This window comes from Sycon ciliatum, chromosome 3 (assembly GCF_964019385.1).
Source record: "Sycon ciliatum chromosome 3, ocSycCili1.1, whole genome shotgun sequence".
NCBI lineage: Eukaryota > Metazoa > Porifera > Calcarea > Leucosolenida > Sycettidae > Sycon > Sycon ciliatum.
Genome location: NC_088645.1, coordinates 9084821 through 9102354, shown reverse-complemented (window position 1 = coordinate 9102354; position 17534 = coordinate 9084821). Strand labels below are relative to the sequence as shown.

Sequence of the window (17534 nt, the reverse complement as noted above, 5' to 3'; positions counted from 1 at the left end):
TTGCTGTTTGCTCCAACCTGTTGAACGTTGGATAAAGGAAGAACTGAAATACACGTTCCTTCATCGAATCAAACAGTCGCGGCATGAGTGCCATAAATGGAATGAAAATCCTCCAGCGGCCGTAATAAGGGCCGCTTACAGCAATGCGAAGAAAACCCTGCACAAGGGTATCGAAGATGCGTGTAGCAATCGACTTCAAAACGGCTACGCAGTCTGGTGATACGTCCCACCTTCCGGGTCGCGAATACAGATTCTGAACCGCATTCAGTTCAGGCTCCCAGCAAAGTGCACCGATGAGTTTACCAGTTTGCCCAGCAGGCCAGATTCTCCCTATCTGCTGCGGCTCCACTAATGAGCTGAAGTCGAGGATAAGCATCACCGTGTTCAGAACGAATCGCTTCAGGGCAAGCCCTATACAGGCGTTCTGGAGGGCTCTGCACCTGAACAAAGCCCCGCTGACTGGCTCGGGTGAGAGGCAGTAGCTAGTACCAGCGTGTCGAATCTGTGACGCTCCTGAAATCACGTCCAGGGCCACCTGATAGTACGTAGAGTTTGCAATACTTGTCGGTCGATCTCTGTCCACGATGGTATCAATATTCCAAACGTTTTTGGCGACATACTGAAGAAGAATCCGTATGACCTTGAAACTGGACAGAAACAGATTGTCGAGAGGTTTGTACTTCGGTCGCGCACGGGTTGAAGGCACCTGTAGCAATACATTGAAAGCGGAATGGAGGGCCAGTCTTGCTGCACCTCGCGCAAACAACACATTCCAGCTCTCTGGCACCGTTGCATTGGCCCGGTTTCTACCTGGGGTAGCGTTCAGCTCCTTGCAAGCCATATCGATGAATTGAACGTCTCTCAGTTTGGAAGAGGTTGGCCTTGTTGCCACTACTGCAGATTCTTTGCTCTGTATTCCTTCTGCGCGCAACATAAAGAGACATGTACAGACAAGCAGACTGAAGCTCATCTCCATTGTGAATCTAGCCAGCAGTGGTACATCTGACACTTGAAATCTCAGATTTAGCAGTTTCCGTATTGCTTCATCGACCGGTGGAGCTCGTTGCAGCTACTGAGCGGGAGTTGGGCTTCTATAGAAATAACAAGAATGTGCTTGATCTTTATGAGGATAATTTCTTGTGTGTGTGTGTGTGTGTGTGTGTATACATGTACATGTGCGTGCGTGGCTTGCGTATCTACACGAGCGTGTGTGCGCCTGAGTGTGCGTATCGAAGTCAAAGGTTGGCGATCGTGACCCATAACTCACATTGGAGGTTGGAATAGACATACTGAGCTTCAGAACAGTCACCGAACTTCCCTGAACTTTCTATGACCTTTCGCAAGTTTGCGTCATTTTCTTACTGTGGAAGAGCCTGGCGTATGAATCGTCTATTGAGTTGACCTGCGGTACAAGTTATTACATATTAGTGGGTGTAATGACATCGAATCTACTGATTGAGATGCAAAAAAATCCAGAGCTCTGCAAGAAACGACTGCGAAATGGCATTGGGATGAAATTTAGAAGTATTTCTTTCACCACGAGGCCCGACCTATGGCGATTCGCTGCGCTTTGGAGCAGGCTTTGTGGCATCCACGGAGTTGAGCGTGGCCTCATTCTCTTGGCAGCGGAAAGAGCGTTTCAAAGAGCCCTAGATTGTCGAAATCAAGCAAACAGAACGTAAGTTATGGTGGAAATAGTGGAGTGAACTGCAATTGCGTATTTTCACGCGTTCAGTGGCACCTCAAAGGGTTAACAAAATTAATACAACATCATGTTATTATAATGTACATGCAACATGGTGTATGCACGTGCAGCGCCTGCAACTTAGTGCAAGTGAAGGGTAACTTCATGAATGAACAAAATATCGAAGCCCCACGTGCACGACTCATTTCCATTTCAGCGGCTGAACAGCCTGTGCACAAATCCAGGGTTCTGCAGCAATATAACTGTCATTGACATTGTACAATCATGTGTTTGGAAACAGGGCCTAGCCTAGCCTCAGGCAGAAAGGAAGTCATCTTGGCTATGGCCGGGCTCAGTGAGGGGAAGATCGAGAGGTCATGGGACCCAGCTGTACAAGCAGATCCAGTGAACCGAACATGTTTCTCCTCTGCTGCTGTACATGTACTGACTGTATACTCCTCGGGTCTACATTCACGATGTGTTCATGATTCAAGACTACAATAATCGCGTATCCTGTTGCACGGGTATGACTCGGAAAGTCTTAAAATAAACAAAAACGAACATGTACGAGGTGATTCGTAATTTTTTAACATTGAGTCATTTCTTAAAATTAACAAATCGGTAAAATATCTCATTGCCAGCGCCTGCAAAAAGTCATGTCAAATTTCTTTTTGCCATTGCCATTGCCAATTGTCTGTCAAGTTCGCCTCCAAAATTGAGACTGATATTCCTTCAGGAAGTGACATTGGAAGAGCTTTAAGTCTCCCTGTGCGCGATGTTTACGGTAAAATATAGTATAAGAGAGTCATAGCCGCTGGTTTCAACCTCCAGTGACAACACATTAAGGTGGCAGACTACCCAAAAATTCGTCAGTTGAAAGAGCATGAATAGCTGCACATTCTCTGAAAATTGTGTCCCTATCTGACCAGCCGTTCAAGAGTTATGGCCGAAAATGTGCCCTTGCAAGGAAAGATTTTTTTGTTGCATGCTGTCATTTGTTGGTAGCACTGTATTTGAATGTGAGCAGACCGTGCGCAACTTGTCGTATTATGGAAACACGCGAAAGTGTGCAGAATTTTGCCCCAAGTCCAAAAAAGTCCAAAAAATCACGTTAAAAAACCACGTATTGGGCTGCACGGCGGCGGGCGAAGCCCGTGCAGCAGGACTTTTGCCAGCACCCTCGTGACGTTGCAGATATGTGGCTTGATTATTGTAGTTGACGTTGATTTAGTGACTTTGGCAAGTTTGAGTCGTGTCAAGAAGTAAGGTAGGATTCAGTACTAGGCAGTAGTGAAACGTGAGTGGCAGTCTTTGCCGGTTTCTGAGGGCATCCTGGATTTGGTGTGCAGCGCTGTGGAAATGGCTTGCTGTGGAGGTCCCAGCACTGGATGTTGTATCAAAGGTACGACCTCGTAGCACACCCTAAACCTAAAAAATTCAAAAATTGACTTGGGTCTGTGGGAGTCCGCGAGAGAACGCCCACTCGTTCCGTTGTGACAGATTCCAGGGCCACGTTGAGCGGCCCTACCCCACCACCCATGGCTGCTTCTGGACTTGTTTTAGGTTTGGGTCCCGCGCACGGACAGAATGGGCACGAAAATGTGAAAAAAATGTAAATGCATTTGTTTGGCTCCTGGGTGGCTCGCACACCGTGGCACTATGCCGGAAATTTGAGTTTTCCCGGCCTGGAAAGCCTGTCAGTGAGGCGCAAGAACTTGTAAATCATGTCCTGAGGGCCAGCATCGTGGCAGGAGTGTGTGGTCAAAATTTCACTCAAATCCACTGAGAAACTCCAAAGTTACGGTCAATTGAATGCCATATGAAATTTATGGGTAGGCTGCCCCCTTAAGCTGAAGAGGAAGCATATGATAGCTACATACTGGAAACGACGCCTGGGAAGGAGAAATGTCGGCGTGTTGGCCCTGGTATTGGCCAAACATTGGCAATTACTGAATTAACTCAGATGTTGATCACAATTGCATATGAAATCAGGGTGATACATCTATTGCTATGCAAGCTTGAATGGCTTGTATTTGGAGGAACATATTCTTGATCCAGTCCTTCCGGACCATCCTGGATACGTAGGGTCTCTTTCTATTGAAAACTGACTTGAAATTGTGGTGCTTAGGCCTATTTTACCATGATGTTAAGAAATGACCACAACAAATAATATGAGTCGGCGTGGAGAAAGCAATTTTATTAGTGCAATTAGGAGTATAATAGATGCAGACATGGCCAGACAACAACGAGTTCATGGAATTTTTAAGGATTTTTATGTTATTCAAAATCGATTTTCGTGTTCCGCTCATCAGTGAATAGTATCGGAACTGAGGGTACTGTGTACAAAAATAGAACATTTTATAACAGCATAATTAAAAGTATTTAAACACACGGCGAGGAGACGATCAACAGCCAACTACAACAGAAGCTACGCACTCAGCGGACAAGGGCGAAAGGAGGGATGTGATAGCAGGGTGACGGCCGAGTTGACTTCAATGGACCCGGTCAGGCGGGATGGACGAGACAGAGAGAGTACAGAGGAAGCGGAGGATGGAGCGGACGGCGGAAGGAGCAGTGAGTCGGAGAGCAGTGATGGGAGTGATGGTGAGAATGCCGGTGAGAGTGTTAGTGTTGTGCGTAGGTTTCGTGGTAGCAAGTCTTCAGTGTACAATCATCTGCTAGCTAGTCCTGATTGTTGCAATTCGTATTCCGACTCTTCGTTCACTGTATTGTGCCGTGGTCGTCATGGTTATGGACTACAGTTAAAAGTGTTGGAAGCTATCTATCAGCGTCTGTACAAGCCTAATTTGTGTGTACAGAAAGATAGTATAATTGGGTTGAAATTGTTCAAGTAACGTGTCGTGTTTAGTGCGGCCAAGCTTGGCCGTTAATGTTCTAGGTGTAATGTACTGCTGTTATGTGTTATCACGTTGTCTTTCCTTCCTTTCTCCTTTGTTCATTTCTCGCTTTGATTGTTAAAATTCACACTTGTAAATTTCACTGTTGTTGCTCTTAGTGTTATTTCTGTAACTTAGATTTTCTATAATAGTTCAATTTTTGTTTCAGTGTCCTTTAGTACAACGACGATTCCTGATGAGTGTTGTACGAAAACTTGTTTGAATCCATATATTTTTTCCCTACACCATTTCTTCATATTTTCATCGTTTTATTGCACATCGTCTCCACCGTTTTTACATTGCATGAATAAAGTACACAAATGTCGGTTCAGCTAGTTTTATTGATTGCGGTTATCAAATAATTAAAAGTGTGAACAAAAAAAGGAAGTGCTACAGCAGAGCGAGAGAGAGAGAGAGAGAGAGAGAGAGAGAGAGAGAGAGAGAGAGAGAGAGAGAGAGAGAGAGAGAGAGAGAGAGAGAGACAGAGAGAGAGAGATGGGCAAGTGAGGGAAAGAGAGAGATGGGTAAGTGAGGGAAAGAGAGAGAGAGAGAGAGGTGGAGAGATATACGTGTAGAGAGAGAACGAGTTCTGGTGGCATATCACCGCTATGACTATAATGCTACTTGTAGAAAAGGGTCAACATAATGGTTTGGATCCACTGATGGCAGGCCAGTGTGATACATGTACATGACTAGAACCAGTCATGAACAGAGCACCAGTCACTCTGTTGCAGGTGATGGTATGCAGCAATCTTGAAGCTCTGCAGGTGCTTCCGGGCTGGCTGCTTATCCAGAACTGCCTGTGGCAATCTCTTCCACACTGGCACGATGCAGTATGGGAAAGAGCGCAGAAGGCAGTCAGGAGCTCGTGGCGAGAGATTTAGCCCAAGCTGGTGGGGATGGTGCTGTGCTTGGGCTGCTCATGTGCGGCGATGACGTGGCGCTATATTCTACGTGCTTGCTCAACAGACAATAGGGCTTGAAAGTGCTACGTCACAGCATAGCAACAATTTCAAAATTCAAAAACTGGATCCACTTGGGTCCAGTTTTTGTATGGATCCAAGCACATTTCAAGCGGTCTTACTCACAGCAAGGTGATGTAGCCCGTGAAACTGACTGATTTGGCTACTGGGGGCGGGGTGACAACTGGTGGCGAAGTAAAAGTCACCCCTGCATACGACATGAGTGAGTTGCTATGCACCCACATACTGAGTTTAGTGGATCCAGAATAGAAATCTGATGTCAACTTACTACTCTCTGGCCGTTTTTGACGTCATCGCTTTCAAGCCCTATCAACAACCTGCGTGCTCAAGTAAAACAGCACGTCTAGTGTACTTCAAGCATTGCGAGGTCGACAGACAGTCCGCACATCTGCCGCTGGGAGCATACATTTGTACATTGTCATGTGCAGTGCATGCTGGCAACTGAAACTGTAATCATGTAATGTATGATGTGTGTCTACAGCATTGGATGTTCAATGCCACGTACACGTACATGTACATGTACGTGTACGTGTACGTGTACGTGTACGTGCACGTGTACGTGTACGTGTACCATGTACATTGTGTACCGGTATATTACTGGAGGAAGTGCAAACAACATAGCAGGTGGTCTGCACGGCTCAGAGCCGATATTCTCGCAAGAGTGGAATCTGGACCTCTTCCTTTCTCCCAGTATCCCCCGCCCAGCTGCCAACCATAACCTGCATAATCTTTAATAATCTCATCCTAACTGTACAGAAATGGAGACCCTCGATAGGCCTAAACGGTCTCTGGGGAAGCATTGAAATAAATTATACAATACCTCGAGTTTACAATCATGTAATTACAGATCGCAAAATAATGACGCCATCTTCAGACCTAGTAACCATGCTGACCTCTTGACACTCACATATATGTACATATGTACTGGAGAGTTGCAACTAACTTGCTATCTCATGAAAACGACATCGCCAATACAAAAATAATCGCAATACCTTTCTCACATCCGGGCTCGAGGTTAGAGTCTGGCACATGTACATGTATACGACCGACTAGCTTTTCTTGTTGCAGTTGATTGCAGGTGGTGTTGGCGTTCAGCTTGCTTCCCGAGCCGTTCGCTTAAAACAATACCATCAGTAAGTGGAGGGTGCAGATCACAAGAAATGCCTTCGCTGGAGCTCTCTGCGGTGAGGCGCGGAGCATTGGTCTCCACTAGCGCGCTTCTCGTGTGTACACTACTAGCGAGTGGAACTGCCTATACGACGTCCCACACGGGGCAAGTAGGGAGTTTGTGGGCTGAAGTCGGCGGGATTGTGGGGGTCATTTGCAATGCTTCGTGGCTGAATACTAACCGAGCCCAGGATCAAACCAATAGACCGGACTTGAGGAGCATCCTTGGTGACTCAGTTAAAAATGTGCTTGCTTGCTTAGGAATGAAAGCATTTAACGAGCAACGTGTATGTGAAAGATGTACACCGCCCAGATGTATACAGGCCTTATGCTCACCGCTAGTCAAGATCAGGAGAGGATTCTTCAGCTGGGTACTTCGGTCCGTGAGTACTGAAAGTGAAAATGCTGTCACCCAGTGTAACGACGTTAGCGACTGGGTGAAGTGGCTCAAACACGGGATGTTGCAAATAGCCTCGGAGCTCGCTAGGGTTTCCACCAGACCTGGTCATCCGCCACTGCCACCAAACACTCTGAGTTCGGCAGTGTGTCACGTTTCCCCTGGCCGAAATATATTGACAACATGCCAGCACCTTGTAGACTCTGCATGTGGAGAACTCCAATTTAAGCGTGTGATATTTGGCACTGTGCACGGTTTTTTCATGGAATCACAGTATTACACGTATGTTCAAGCGGATATTGCTAGATATCACCCTGGGAGTTCGGCACTAGTCCCGCTGTTTTCTAACGCATCCTCCGATGATCTTGCTTTCAGTCTGGGGTGCTGGGAGCCGGAGTTGAGAACCGAAGCGTCTCTGTTTTCTCGTCCAGGACCTTGGGATGTGTCTATTCAGTGTATTGATGTTCTTCAAGTAATTGCCAGGCAGATAATGGACAAAGTAATTCGCATATGGCTCTCAATTTTGATTCACACACATCTATACATGGAGCTAGGCACGATGGGAAAGTACCTTCATGCCTTCATCACTCTACTTCCACGACTCTTCGATAGCTTGTCTGATATTCTGTACCAGAAGACTCTCTACCCTATCTTCAATCGACTGAAGAAAACTGCAGAGCTGAGAAGTCAACAGCACACCAGCACCAGTCCAGTGACCGTATCCTGTCGAGGACTGAAAGGGCGATCACGTGACGTTCGCTCCACTCTGGTGAGGCTGTATCGCATTACGATCATCAACGAGTGGAGCGTTACTCGTCCAGGCTTTCGGGCTGCTTACTCTCCCATAAACACCTGTTTACCATGTCTAGCCGAGTCGATTGTTTAGAGTTCGAAACGAGTATGCTCGGATGTTGTTCGTCGGGCGGAAATGCTGGTAGGTACTAGTAATCTTCTCCAAGTTCGTACTCTCTTTAGTACGTTTCCTGTTAGCTATATGTAGGTTCTGCCTGGATGGCAGAGAGAAGCATAATGACACAGAATCCGCGGCCATAGCATTTGGCTTGGTATGGTTAAGCGGATTTCAAAGCTGTAGTGGACGAGTGTGCCTTGTGTTCGAGCATTGTCCACTCCGGCCTCGTACTTACCTTTTGTCTCCTTTTTTCACCTTTTCCGTTGGCCTGGGTAGCAACTAGTGCGCCCATATTTGCCGTAGCTAGTACCCAGACCATTTATCTTGCATTCGCCCTCACTGGATCTCTCTCTCTCTTCCACAATGTAAGTCGTTTCGTTCGTCGTTGTCTCCGTCTCTTCGTCTCTCTAATAGATGTCGTTCAACCTACCTGTTTCCGTTCTCTGTTATGTCTGGGAGAATCACTCGTTTTGTATCTCAAGCATTAGAGTTCAAGCTACATTGTATATTTCAGGATAGTATTATGCATAGGAATGTACACCAGATTTCATCCCTGCATTTTGATTGAGCTTTTCACTTTGATCGGTCGCTCAAAGGCAACTCACTAGTAACGTTTGCTTTTAGCCTCTGTCGAACCCTTCGAATTATTAGTCTTAAAAAAATATGAAAACGCATCGACCTCGGCCACAAGAGCATTACGGGTCGTATCAATCATAAGCTATTTGGGTCGGTCTGACTCTGGGTACAAAGCGGAGCCATGTATACACGCAATGACCCTGCTGAGTGGCGAGGACCCATAGGCCATACCTGCAGAGCCCCGTTCTGGGGGTTTTTCAGTCAGCGGTCGATGATAATGTACTTGCAAACAAAATGCCCGTGGCAGAGAATGTACTGAGCACATTTCCTACCTGTCCATGTCCTCTTCCGTCCTGTGCAACTGGCCATGGGCAAGGACGATGCAAGGACAGTCATGCACTTGCACTTTGACGGTACTACAACTTGTACCAATGAGAAGGCAGCTTAATTGATTTACTCTCACTGGGACATGTACCTACATTGTATATACAAGTACATTCAGTAGAATGAGATGATGGTGTTCCTGTGTTCTTGTCCAGGATCTTAATCATTACGGTATAGTAACACGATTGGATGATGCATATTTTAATGAGGCTCCAGCGGAGAATGTTGCCGGATATTCCGGTACAAAGTACGAGTACTAACTGCGATGTTCTTTATGACAGCACACCGCTCTGGTATGCGGGCCTGCTTGATGGGTGTCCTTTTGCACAAGGGAACAAGTCTGTCATTACTGGGTTCCGGCTTAGCGTCACTCAGTCGATATGTCCAACAGAACTGATTCTTCTGAATCACAGTCAACTTCATGAATAACAACCTCAGTTATTTAAAACTCGGATGTTGAGCCAATAATAAATGTAGAAAGACATTCTTTGTTCCTTTGAGTTGGAAGGCTGTCGGTTAGCGCTACAGAGATGTGTTGAAGCTAGGTGTCGGGACGTCCAATGTCTCAGTACTTTGTCAGCTTTGTGCCTAGTGATGGAGAGTTACTCTTAACTCGTATCCATAATATTATTATGTCCTCTTCCTTTCTACATTAAAATGTTAACCTTAGTTATATTAATATAGCTATGAATAGGATGAAGGCCGCAGACATCACGCAACTACGTTACTTGTTTGACATGTATTACTGTGTATTTTATAACAAAAATAGTATTGAAAACCCAGAATCGATTTTCTAGTTCCTATCATCAGTGGGAAAAAACGGAACTAAGGATACAACCAAAGAAACTGAAGTTAAGTACTGTAAATAGAAAGGTGTTAGAAATAACATCAAGATACAAGTGCGATAAAACCACTAGAGGAAACGCAAAAAAAGGTAACAAGATTACATAACCAAAGGCGAGAAGGCACTGAACGAAGTGTCAACCTACGAATACAACCTCAGTGCAACAATGTGCTCTTTCTGCTAACACAAAACAGGCTTATGAATACGTATACAAACTGCCTCTAGAACTTTCAACTGTTGGACATAACGCGCACGACACAGTACAGAAAAATGAGAGTCATCATACACACCAAGACAGTCAGGGCGAGATAACAAGTGTAGATATACAGCTGACTTCTTACGATCAACACATTCATCCGCCTCATCTCGCTCCTTCCCACCCGACTCCTCCTCGTCCATCTCATCGTCCTCTTTCTCGTTCCGCTCGTCATCCTCACGATCATCATCACCACCATCATCTGCCTCGTCCTCTGTCTTCTCACCAACCGTTTCGTCATCCAATTCCTCTTCCATCCTCTGATCATCCGTTGTACGCGTGGAGACGCTTTCCACCGCACATCAGAAACCGAAACGACAACTTGCTCGTCTTCTCAAGAACTCTCAACAACGAAGACACTGGCGCACGCAAAGCTACGTGGCACACAGCGCTCCAAAGAAGAAATGCGTAGATCACGTGCATGCATATGAGAAAAACAATGATGTCACGCTGCCATGACGATACACAAGCTGTACTGGCACGCAGTGGACAAAAATAATGGAAAATCAAGAAAAGTCAGAAAATAATACAAACAGTGAAATTCGAAAGTAGAAGTCAAAGGAAGTTCAAAGAACAAGGAAAACGAAGATCTGTGCTGATAGGAACTCAACGCAATTTCAACCATGTCCTGTCAGAGAGTGTTAGCACCCACAGGGTGAAGGCAAGCCTTGTCAGAGCAGAACCTACACTAGGACGGACTAGAGCTGCAGAACGGACTTTCTGAAGGAATGCAAAGATAAGTAACAATTCGAATTCGAGATAATCAACTTAGAAACAACACCAGCTGTTTTGTAACCTGTAAACTGCTTGTAACAATCAGTGATGTACTAGTAACTAACTCCTAGTAAACGCTTTGACTGTGCTCTCGGAAGAACGAAGGATTAACAAAATATAGAATAAACACAGTAGATAAATAATAGTGACACTCGTAAATTCTACAATATCTGGAGTCTTCTGCACAGTACATGAAGAACACACAGATCGCACAGGGAATACACAAGAGAACAGAGCGCACACAGATCGCACAGAGAACGCACACAGAACGCACAGAAAACACACAGAACGCACACCACTGCATACTGTCTTCAGAACATTCTCCCCCTCTTGATCAGACCACGGATCAACCCTGCTTAGAACTCCAGTGGGCACAGCTTGGTGATTGGACGAGTGTAGCGCTTGCCGCCCACCAATACTTCGGCGACACGCACCTTGCCGTCTGCTCCTGGGAACACCTTGACCACACGTCCCAGAGGCCACTGTCCGCGCGGAGTGTCCGACTGCAGTACGAGAACGGCGTCATCGGGCTGCAGGCTCTTCTGTGCATGCGGCCACTTGGTCCGACGGTTCAGGGCGGGCACCCACTCTTGCATCCAGCGCTTCCAGAAATGCTGGATTAACTCTTGTACAACTCGCCAACGGTTGCGAGGATGAAACGGCGTGTCATCCACCGACTCTGGAGCGAACCGACCTCCCGCTTGTCCCGTCAGGAAGTGATTTGGCGTCAGCACAGTCTGATCCTTCGGGTCTGCAGACTGATAACTCAGCGGACGAGAATTCAGTAGGCCCTCTGCACCACAAAAGGCTGTCATCAACTCCTCGTCGTTGACATCTGCATTGCCCAGAATGTGCTGGATTGCTCGCTTTGCGGATTTCACCATCGCCTCGTGAGCGCCACCGAAGTGTGGAGCGAGCGGAGGATTGAACGACCAGGTGAGACCGCGGTTGGCTGCTGAGCGCTGTACAGCATTCTGGTCCAGGGCGTCAACCAGTTCCTTGAGCTCTCGGTTGGCGCCGACGAAGTTAGTGCCGTTGTCCGACAACATCTGCATGGGCAGACCACGCCTGTCGACGAATCGAGACAATGCGCGGAGGAAGGCATCTGTGTCAAGACCGTACGCCATTTCAAGGTGCACTGCTCGACTGAGTAGACATGTAAAGAGACACAAATAACGCTTCTCTCGCCGCTTGCCTCTGCCTTGGACTGTCACGAATGGCCCAGCAAAATCCACAGCTGTACGAGCGAATGCCCGCAATGGTGGTGATAGCCGCACCTTGGGCAGAGGCGCCATCTGCTGCTCCGCTGCTTTGGCTTTCTCTCTTCGACACACCGAACACTCACGCTCCCACTCTCGAATTGCTTCACGGGCAGACACTACCCAGAACGTTGTGCTTAGCGACGACAGCGTCTGGTTCGTGCCGCCATGCTGCTGCAGCTCATGATGGTGCTTCACAATAAGCTGCGTGACGTGATGATTGCGTGGCAAGATCACTGGAAATCTCACGTTGTGTGGCAGCCACTCGGCGTACTGCGTCCGGCCGTCGCATCGCAGCAACCCATCTGCGTCGACCTTGGGGTTGAGCTTCAGTAGCGCTGATCTGGCTGGCACTACTTGCTTGCTGCGCACACTCTTCAGCTCGTCGCTGAACGCCTCGCTCTGAGCTTCTGCGATCCACAGTTGCTTGGCGTCACTGATCTCTGCTGCTGTCAGTTCACTGGTGATGCGATTCCGGCCAGCGGAGTTGCCAATGAAGCGCATGACCCACGCTGTCACTCGCACCAGACGCAACCAATCCGAATATCGCTCGGGCTTCAGGCGAAATCCTGGCGGCTGTGCAACAGTTACGAAGCTCACTGCTTCCGCTGCGCTGCTCTGCTTAAACTCTTCAGCGCTCGGGGCTGTCGGTGGACCTGCTGGCAATGTCGGCCAGTCTGCTGAGTCGCTGTGTAGAAATGACGGACCTTCCCACCACAATGAACTCTTGACTAATGCTGAGACCGTGGCACCACGTGACGCGAGATCCGCTGGATTGCTCGCTGTCGGTACATGCCGCCACTGTTGAGGTAGCGTAGCCGTCTGAATCAGTCCAATACGATGGGCAACGAATGGCTTGAACTTGCGACTGGCACTTCGAATCCAGTGGATCACGTCCATGCTGTCTGACCAAAAGACCACCTTGTCCATACTCAACTGCAACGCTGATGTCACTGAGGTTGCCAATTCCACTGCAATCACTGCTGCCATCAATTCCAGACGCGGAATGCTGGTGGCCTTGAGCGGTGTCACTCTCGTCTTGGCGGCTACCAATCGTACTTGGACAGTGTCGCTACTCTTGCTTCTGGCATAGACAACCGCGCCATACGCCACACTGGATGCGTCAGCGAATACGTGCAGCTCCACATCGTCACTGCCGCGTGATCGAATGCAACGAGGAACTGCTACCTTGGTGAGATGAGGCAGTTGCTGAAACCACTCTGTGGCCGCTGCTAGTAGTGTGGGCGTCAGCGTGTCGTCCCAGTCCAGACCTGCTGCCCAGATATCCTGCATCAGGATCTTCCCCTGAACAACAAACGGTGCAATGAGGCCGAGGGGGTCGAACACTGTCGCCAGTTTCTTCAGGAATGCTCTCTTCGTGACGGACTGATCATGCTCCGGACTGAAGTTGAAGGAGAACACATCGTCCTGAGCGGACCATGCCACTCCGAGTGTCTTTGTTGCCGGTAGCTCGCTGCTGCTCAGGTCAATTACTGAGGCTCTATCGTCGATCGGCACGTTCTTCAATACCTCCTCGGAATTCGACAGCCACTTCCGTGCTTTCATTGACGCTGAGCCCCACAGCTGAGTCAGCTGCTCGTATAGCTGCAGGGCGGTGACTTCATCATCCACAGAGTCGAGGGTGTCGTCCATGTACGTCGACTTCAGTACTGACTCGGCCGCTAGTGGAAGCTGGTTGGCATTGTTCTGGGCGTGCTCCCGCACAACGAACTGTGCCAAGAACGGTGACACATTCAGCCCGAACACCAATCTCTGGAACTGATAGCACTTGATGCGCTGCTGCTCGTCGCGATGAAGAAACTGTAGACGCTGACGATCATTCTCAGCCACTTCAATCTGCAGGTACATTTCCTGAATGTCGCACACAAGTGCCACCGATCGACTGCGGAACCGCAGCAGGATGCAGAACAAATCTTGCTGCAGCTTTGGCCCAGGATGAATTGCATCGTTCAGCGAGATGCCGCGGTGCTTTGCTGCGGCGTCAAAAACGATCCGGACCTTGGTGGTGTCTTTGTTCATCCGAACTACCGGAAAGTGAGGCAAATACCAGCTGGATGTGTCGGCTGGATCATACGGTATTTCCTTAATGTAGCCTTTCTCAGCGTACGCCTTGATTGTGCCGTTGTACGCTGCCGCTACTGTCTCATTCTTCGCCAGTCGGCTCTCCGTGTTACGCAGCCGCTGCGCTGCCATGCCGAAATTGTTGCTGAGCTCTGAGACTTTCTCCGTCCAGGGGATAGCTACCTGGTACCGTCCTGCCGATTGCGTTAGTGACGATGTAGCTGTCTGCAGAGCTGCTGCGTCACTGACAGATAGTGCGATTGCTGGATCTTGGTGGGTACCACTCACTTCCACCTCCCAGAAACGCTGCATCGTGCGGTTGAGCTCTGCGGTTACATCTGACTGGTCTCGTACCCCTGCCGCATAGCTGTACTGGAACAATGACGATCTAGCCATTGTCGACGTCGTGGGCCCGACACATGTCCACCCTAACACTGTCAGACGCGCCACAGGTTCTCCAGGAGCTCCACGTATCTCCTCCAGCGCACAATGGATGTCTGGTTGGTCAATGCCGATGAGCATATCTACCTCTCTACGCTTCGGCAAGCTGGCAAATGTCACTTCCTTGAGATGTGGCCAATGCCGCTGCTCTGTTGACCAATTCACTGCGTGCATGTCGTCAGTGATTTGCTGTAGCGTGTTCGCCTGGATCTTGCGCTCCCAGCTGCCATCTACGCTGCTGAGCTGCACGTCGACGTCCTGGGTGTCGTACGTTGAGCGCTGTCCGTTTAGTACTCCGACTGATATCTTGGAGCTTGGTCCACTTAGCTGAAGTTCGGTGGCTACTCGGGCGCTGACATACGTCTGCGTGCTGCCGTCGTCCAGTAGAGCATTGATACGCACACGTCTGTTGCCATTGCCGATCATGACTGGTACGGTTCGCAAAGCCAAATTCCCAGCGCCACTGGCTTTCATGGTCGTGGCTGCTGCTTGAGACTCCTGCGCCTCCCCCTCAGTGGCGAGGTACACACCTTGCTTCTTTGTGCTTGGTTGGTCCTTGGGCGGATCCCTGTTCTTGATCTGCTGCTGCCCGTGCAGGAGCCTATGGTGCGTGGAATCGCAACCATCAACGCCGCAAACTCTCGTCCGTTCACAGTCGTTGCCACGGTGACCACTCGCCAGACACCGATAACACAGACGCGCTGCTTTGGCCTTGACCCAGCGCTCTGCAACAGTCATTCCTTTGAACTGGTCGCACTGCCACACGCCATGGACATCACCGCATACTTCACACGACTTTCCGCTACGAGCCACAAAAGATCTGTTGTATGGGTGAGACCCTAGCTTGGCTTGCCGGTTGGCAGGCGCGTGTGCTGACGCTGCTGGCTGGGATATGCTGATCCCGTCTGCCGTTTCTGCTGCCACAGTCAGGAACTCTGCCTCTTGTTCCAGCCACACTGCTAACATGGTGACTGTTTCTGGCTGCTGTTGCACGAATAGCCAACGCTGATACTGCGCGATCAGCTTCTCATCCAGCTTTCGCAGCAGCTGGTTATACAGGGTTCCCGGACCCAGCTCATGGGAACGCCCCGCATCTGTCAAGTTTACTATTGCGATCTCCAGCAGCTCAGAATACCGCACCAGTTCGCGCTGGCGACCACTGCGGACGGTTGGCATTCTCTCAATGTCCTCCAGCTGCAGAGCAATTTGTCTTCGACTGCCGCCGTACTTGCGCTCAAGCTTCGCCTTTGCCGTTGCATAAGCTGCTGGCGAGTACCCGAGGGCACTGATCGTCTCCAGCGGCTCACCCTTCAGGTAAGTACGCAACTGCAGCAGCTTGTACGCATCGTTGGCTGGCGAGACATCTACGCATGCGTTGAAGGCAGCTCGCCACTGCTCGTACTCTTTGCGGTTTCCGGTGAAAACTGGAATGCCGACTCGTGGCATCTGCCACCATGGCTCTACCATTCCACCTGGTGGAAAGTTTGCGTACGGTGCAGGTGCTGTGAACGCTGCTGGTGCTGCGAATGGTGCTGGTGCTGCTACCGGTGCTGGTGCCACTACACTCGGTGCTGACACTGCTGGCGGAAGGCTAGTACTGGTCACTGGTGCTCTTACAGGCTGACTGGTGGCTCTGCCTCCGCCACTGGCTGTCAGTGGTCCAGCCTGACCCGAGTTTACAACCGAGGTTATGCCCCTTGAAGCTGTTACAACAGCAGGCACAGACCTCAACGACATACTATTACTAAAGGCGGCAGCAGGCACAGAACTAGCCGACGTACTGATGGGAGCAGCAGCAGGCACAGAACTAGCCGCCGTACTGATGGGAGCCGCAGCACTGCCAGCAGGCACAGAACTATTACTTGCCAAGGTACTCGTACTACTGCTACTCGGAGCGCGAGCGGCAGTCCCCGAGCTGGCAGCAGTCCCCGAGCTGGCACCAGTCCCCGAGCTGGCACCAGTCCCCGAGCTGGCAGCAGTCCTCGCGCTGGCAGCAGTCACACTCAAGGGACTCGGTGCCGACGACCCAGATAGACTACTCGGTAAGAGTCCTGACTCCAGACCGACAGGTCCCTGGTGCGGTTCTCGCTTGGGCACAGTATGCATAAATTTCTCTTTTTTTTCTCTTTCTGGTGCCTGTTCACTTTTTTCCTCCTTGTCAGCCTCGCTCTCAGCAACGATCTCCGATCTTTGCAGCAGATCCCGCACTTCCTTAATTCTCTGGGCTCTCTCCTTGCCCGCTGGAGATCTCCCTCCACGACTGGGCCGCGCGGAGCATATCTCGGCGAGCACTTCGCTGGCCTGCTCCAACACGTTATCGTACTTGCTTTGGAGCTCGTCCAGCTCATCGTATATTGCCTCAGTAGGGCGACCTGCCGCTCTCATCAGCTTGCACAGCTCAAGCATCACCCGCACTGCCTCCTCTGCCGCATTGTTCAGTGCATCTATCCCAGCGTTCAGGTCTCTGGCGTCTATGGGCGTGGTCTCACTGTGCAGCTTTGTCAGTATTCCACGTTTGATATTCGTGAAATTGGACTTCACTCGAATCTTTGCCGATCGTAGTTCGTCCATGGTGCAACTAAATTTGATACATACACTACAACTAAACTAAACTGAACCTCTAACCATCCTCTGCTACCAGATAATGTACGCGTGGAGACGCTTTCCACCGCACATCAGAAACCGAAACGACAACTTGCTCGTCTTCTCAAGAACTCTCAACAACGAAGACACTGGCGCACGCAAAGCTACGTGGCACACAGCGCTCCAAAGAAGAAATGCGTAGATCACGTGCATGCATATGAGAAAAACAATGATGTCACGCTGCCATGACGATACACAAGCTGTACTGGCACGCAGTGGACAAAAATAATGGAAAAT

The 17534-nt window shown here is 49.4% G+C and overlaps 1 protein-coding gene across 1 annotated transcript; it reads right to left on the bottom strand.

Moving 5' to 3' along the window:
• Positions 1 to 11228: 11228 nt before the first annotated feature.
• Positions 11229 to 17225, bottom strand: LOC135812822 (uncharacterized). Its single transcript, XM_065326039.1, has one exon. It carries the CDS (start codon positions 17223 to 17225, stop codon positions 11229 to 11231), a length of 5997 nt encoding a protein of 1998 aa, XP_065182111.1.
• Positions 17226 to 17534: the final 309 nt, after the last annotated feature.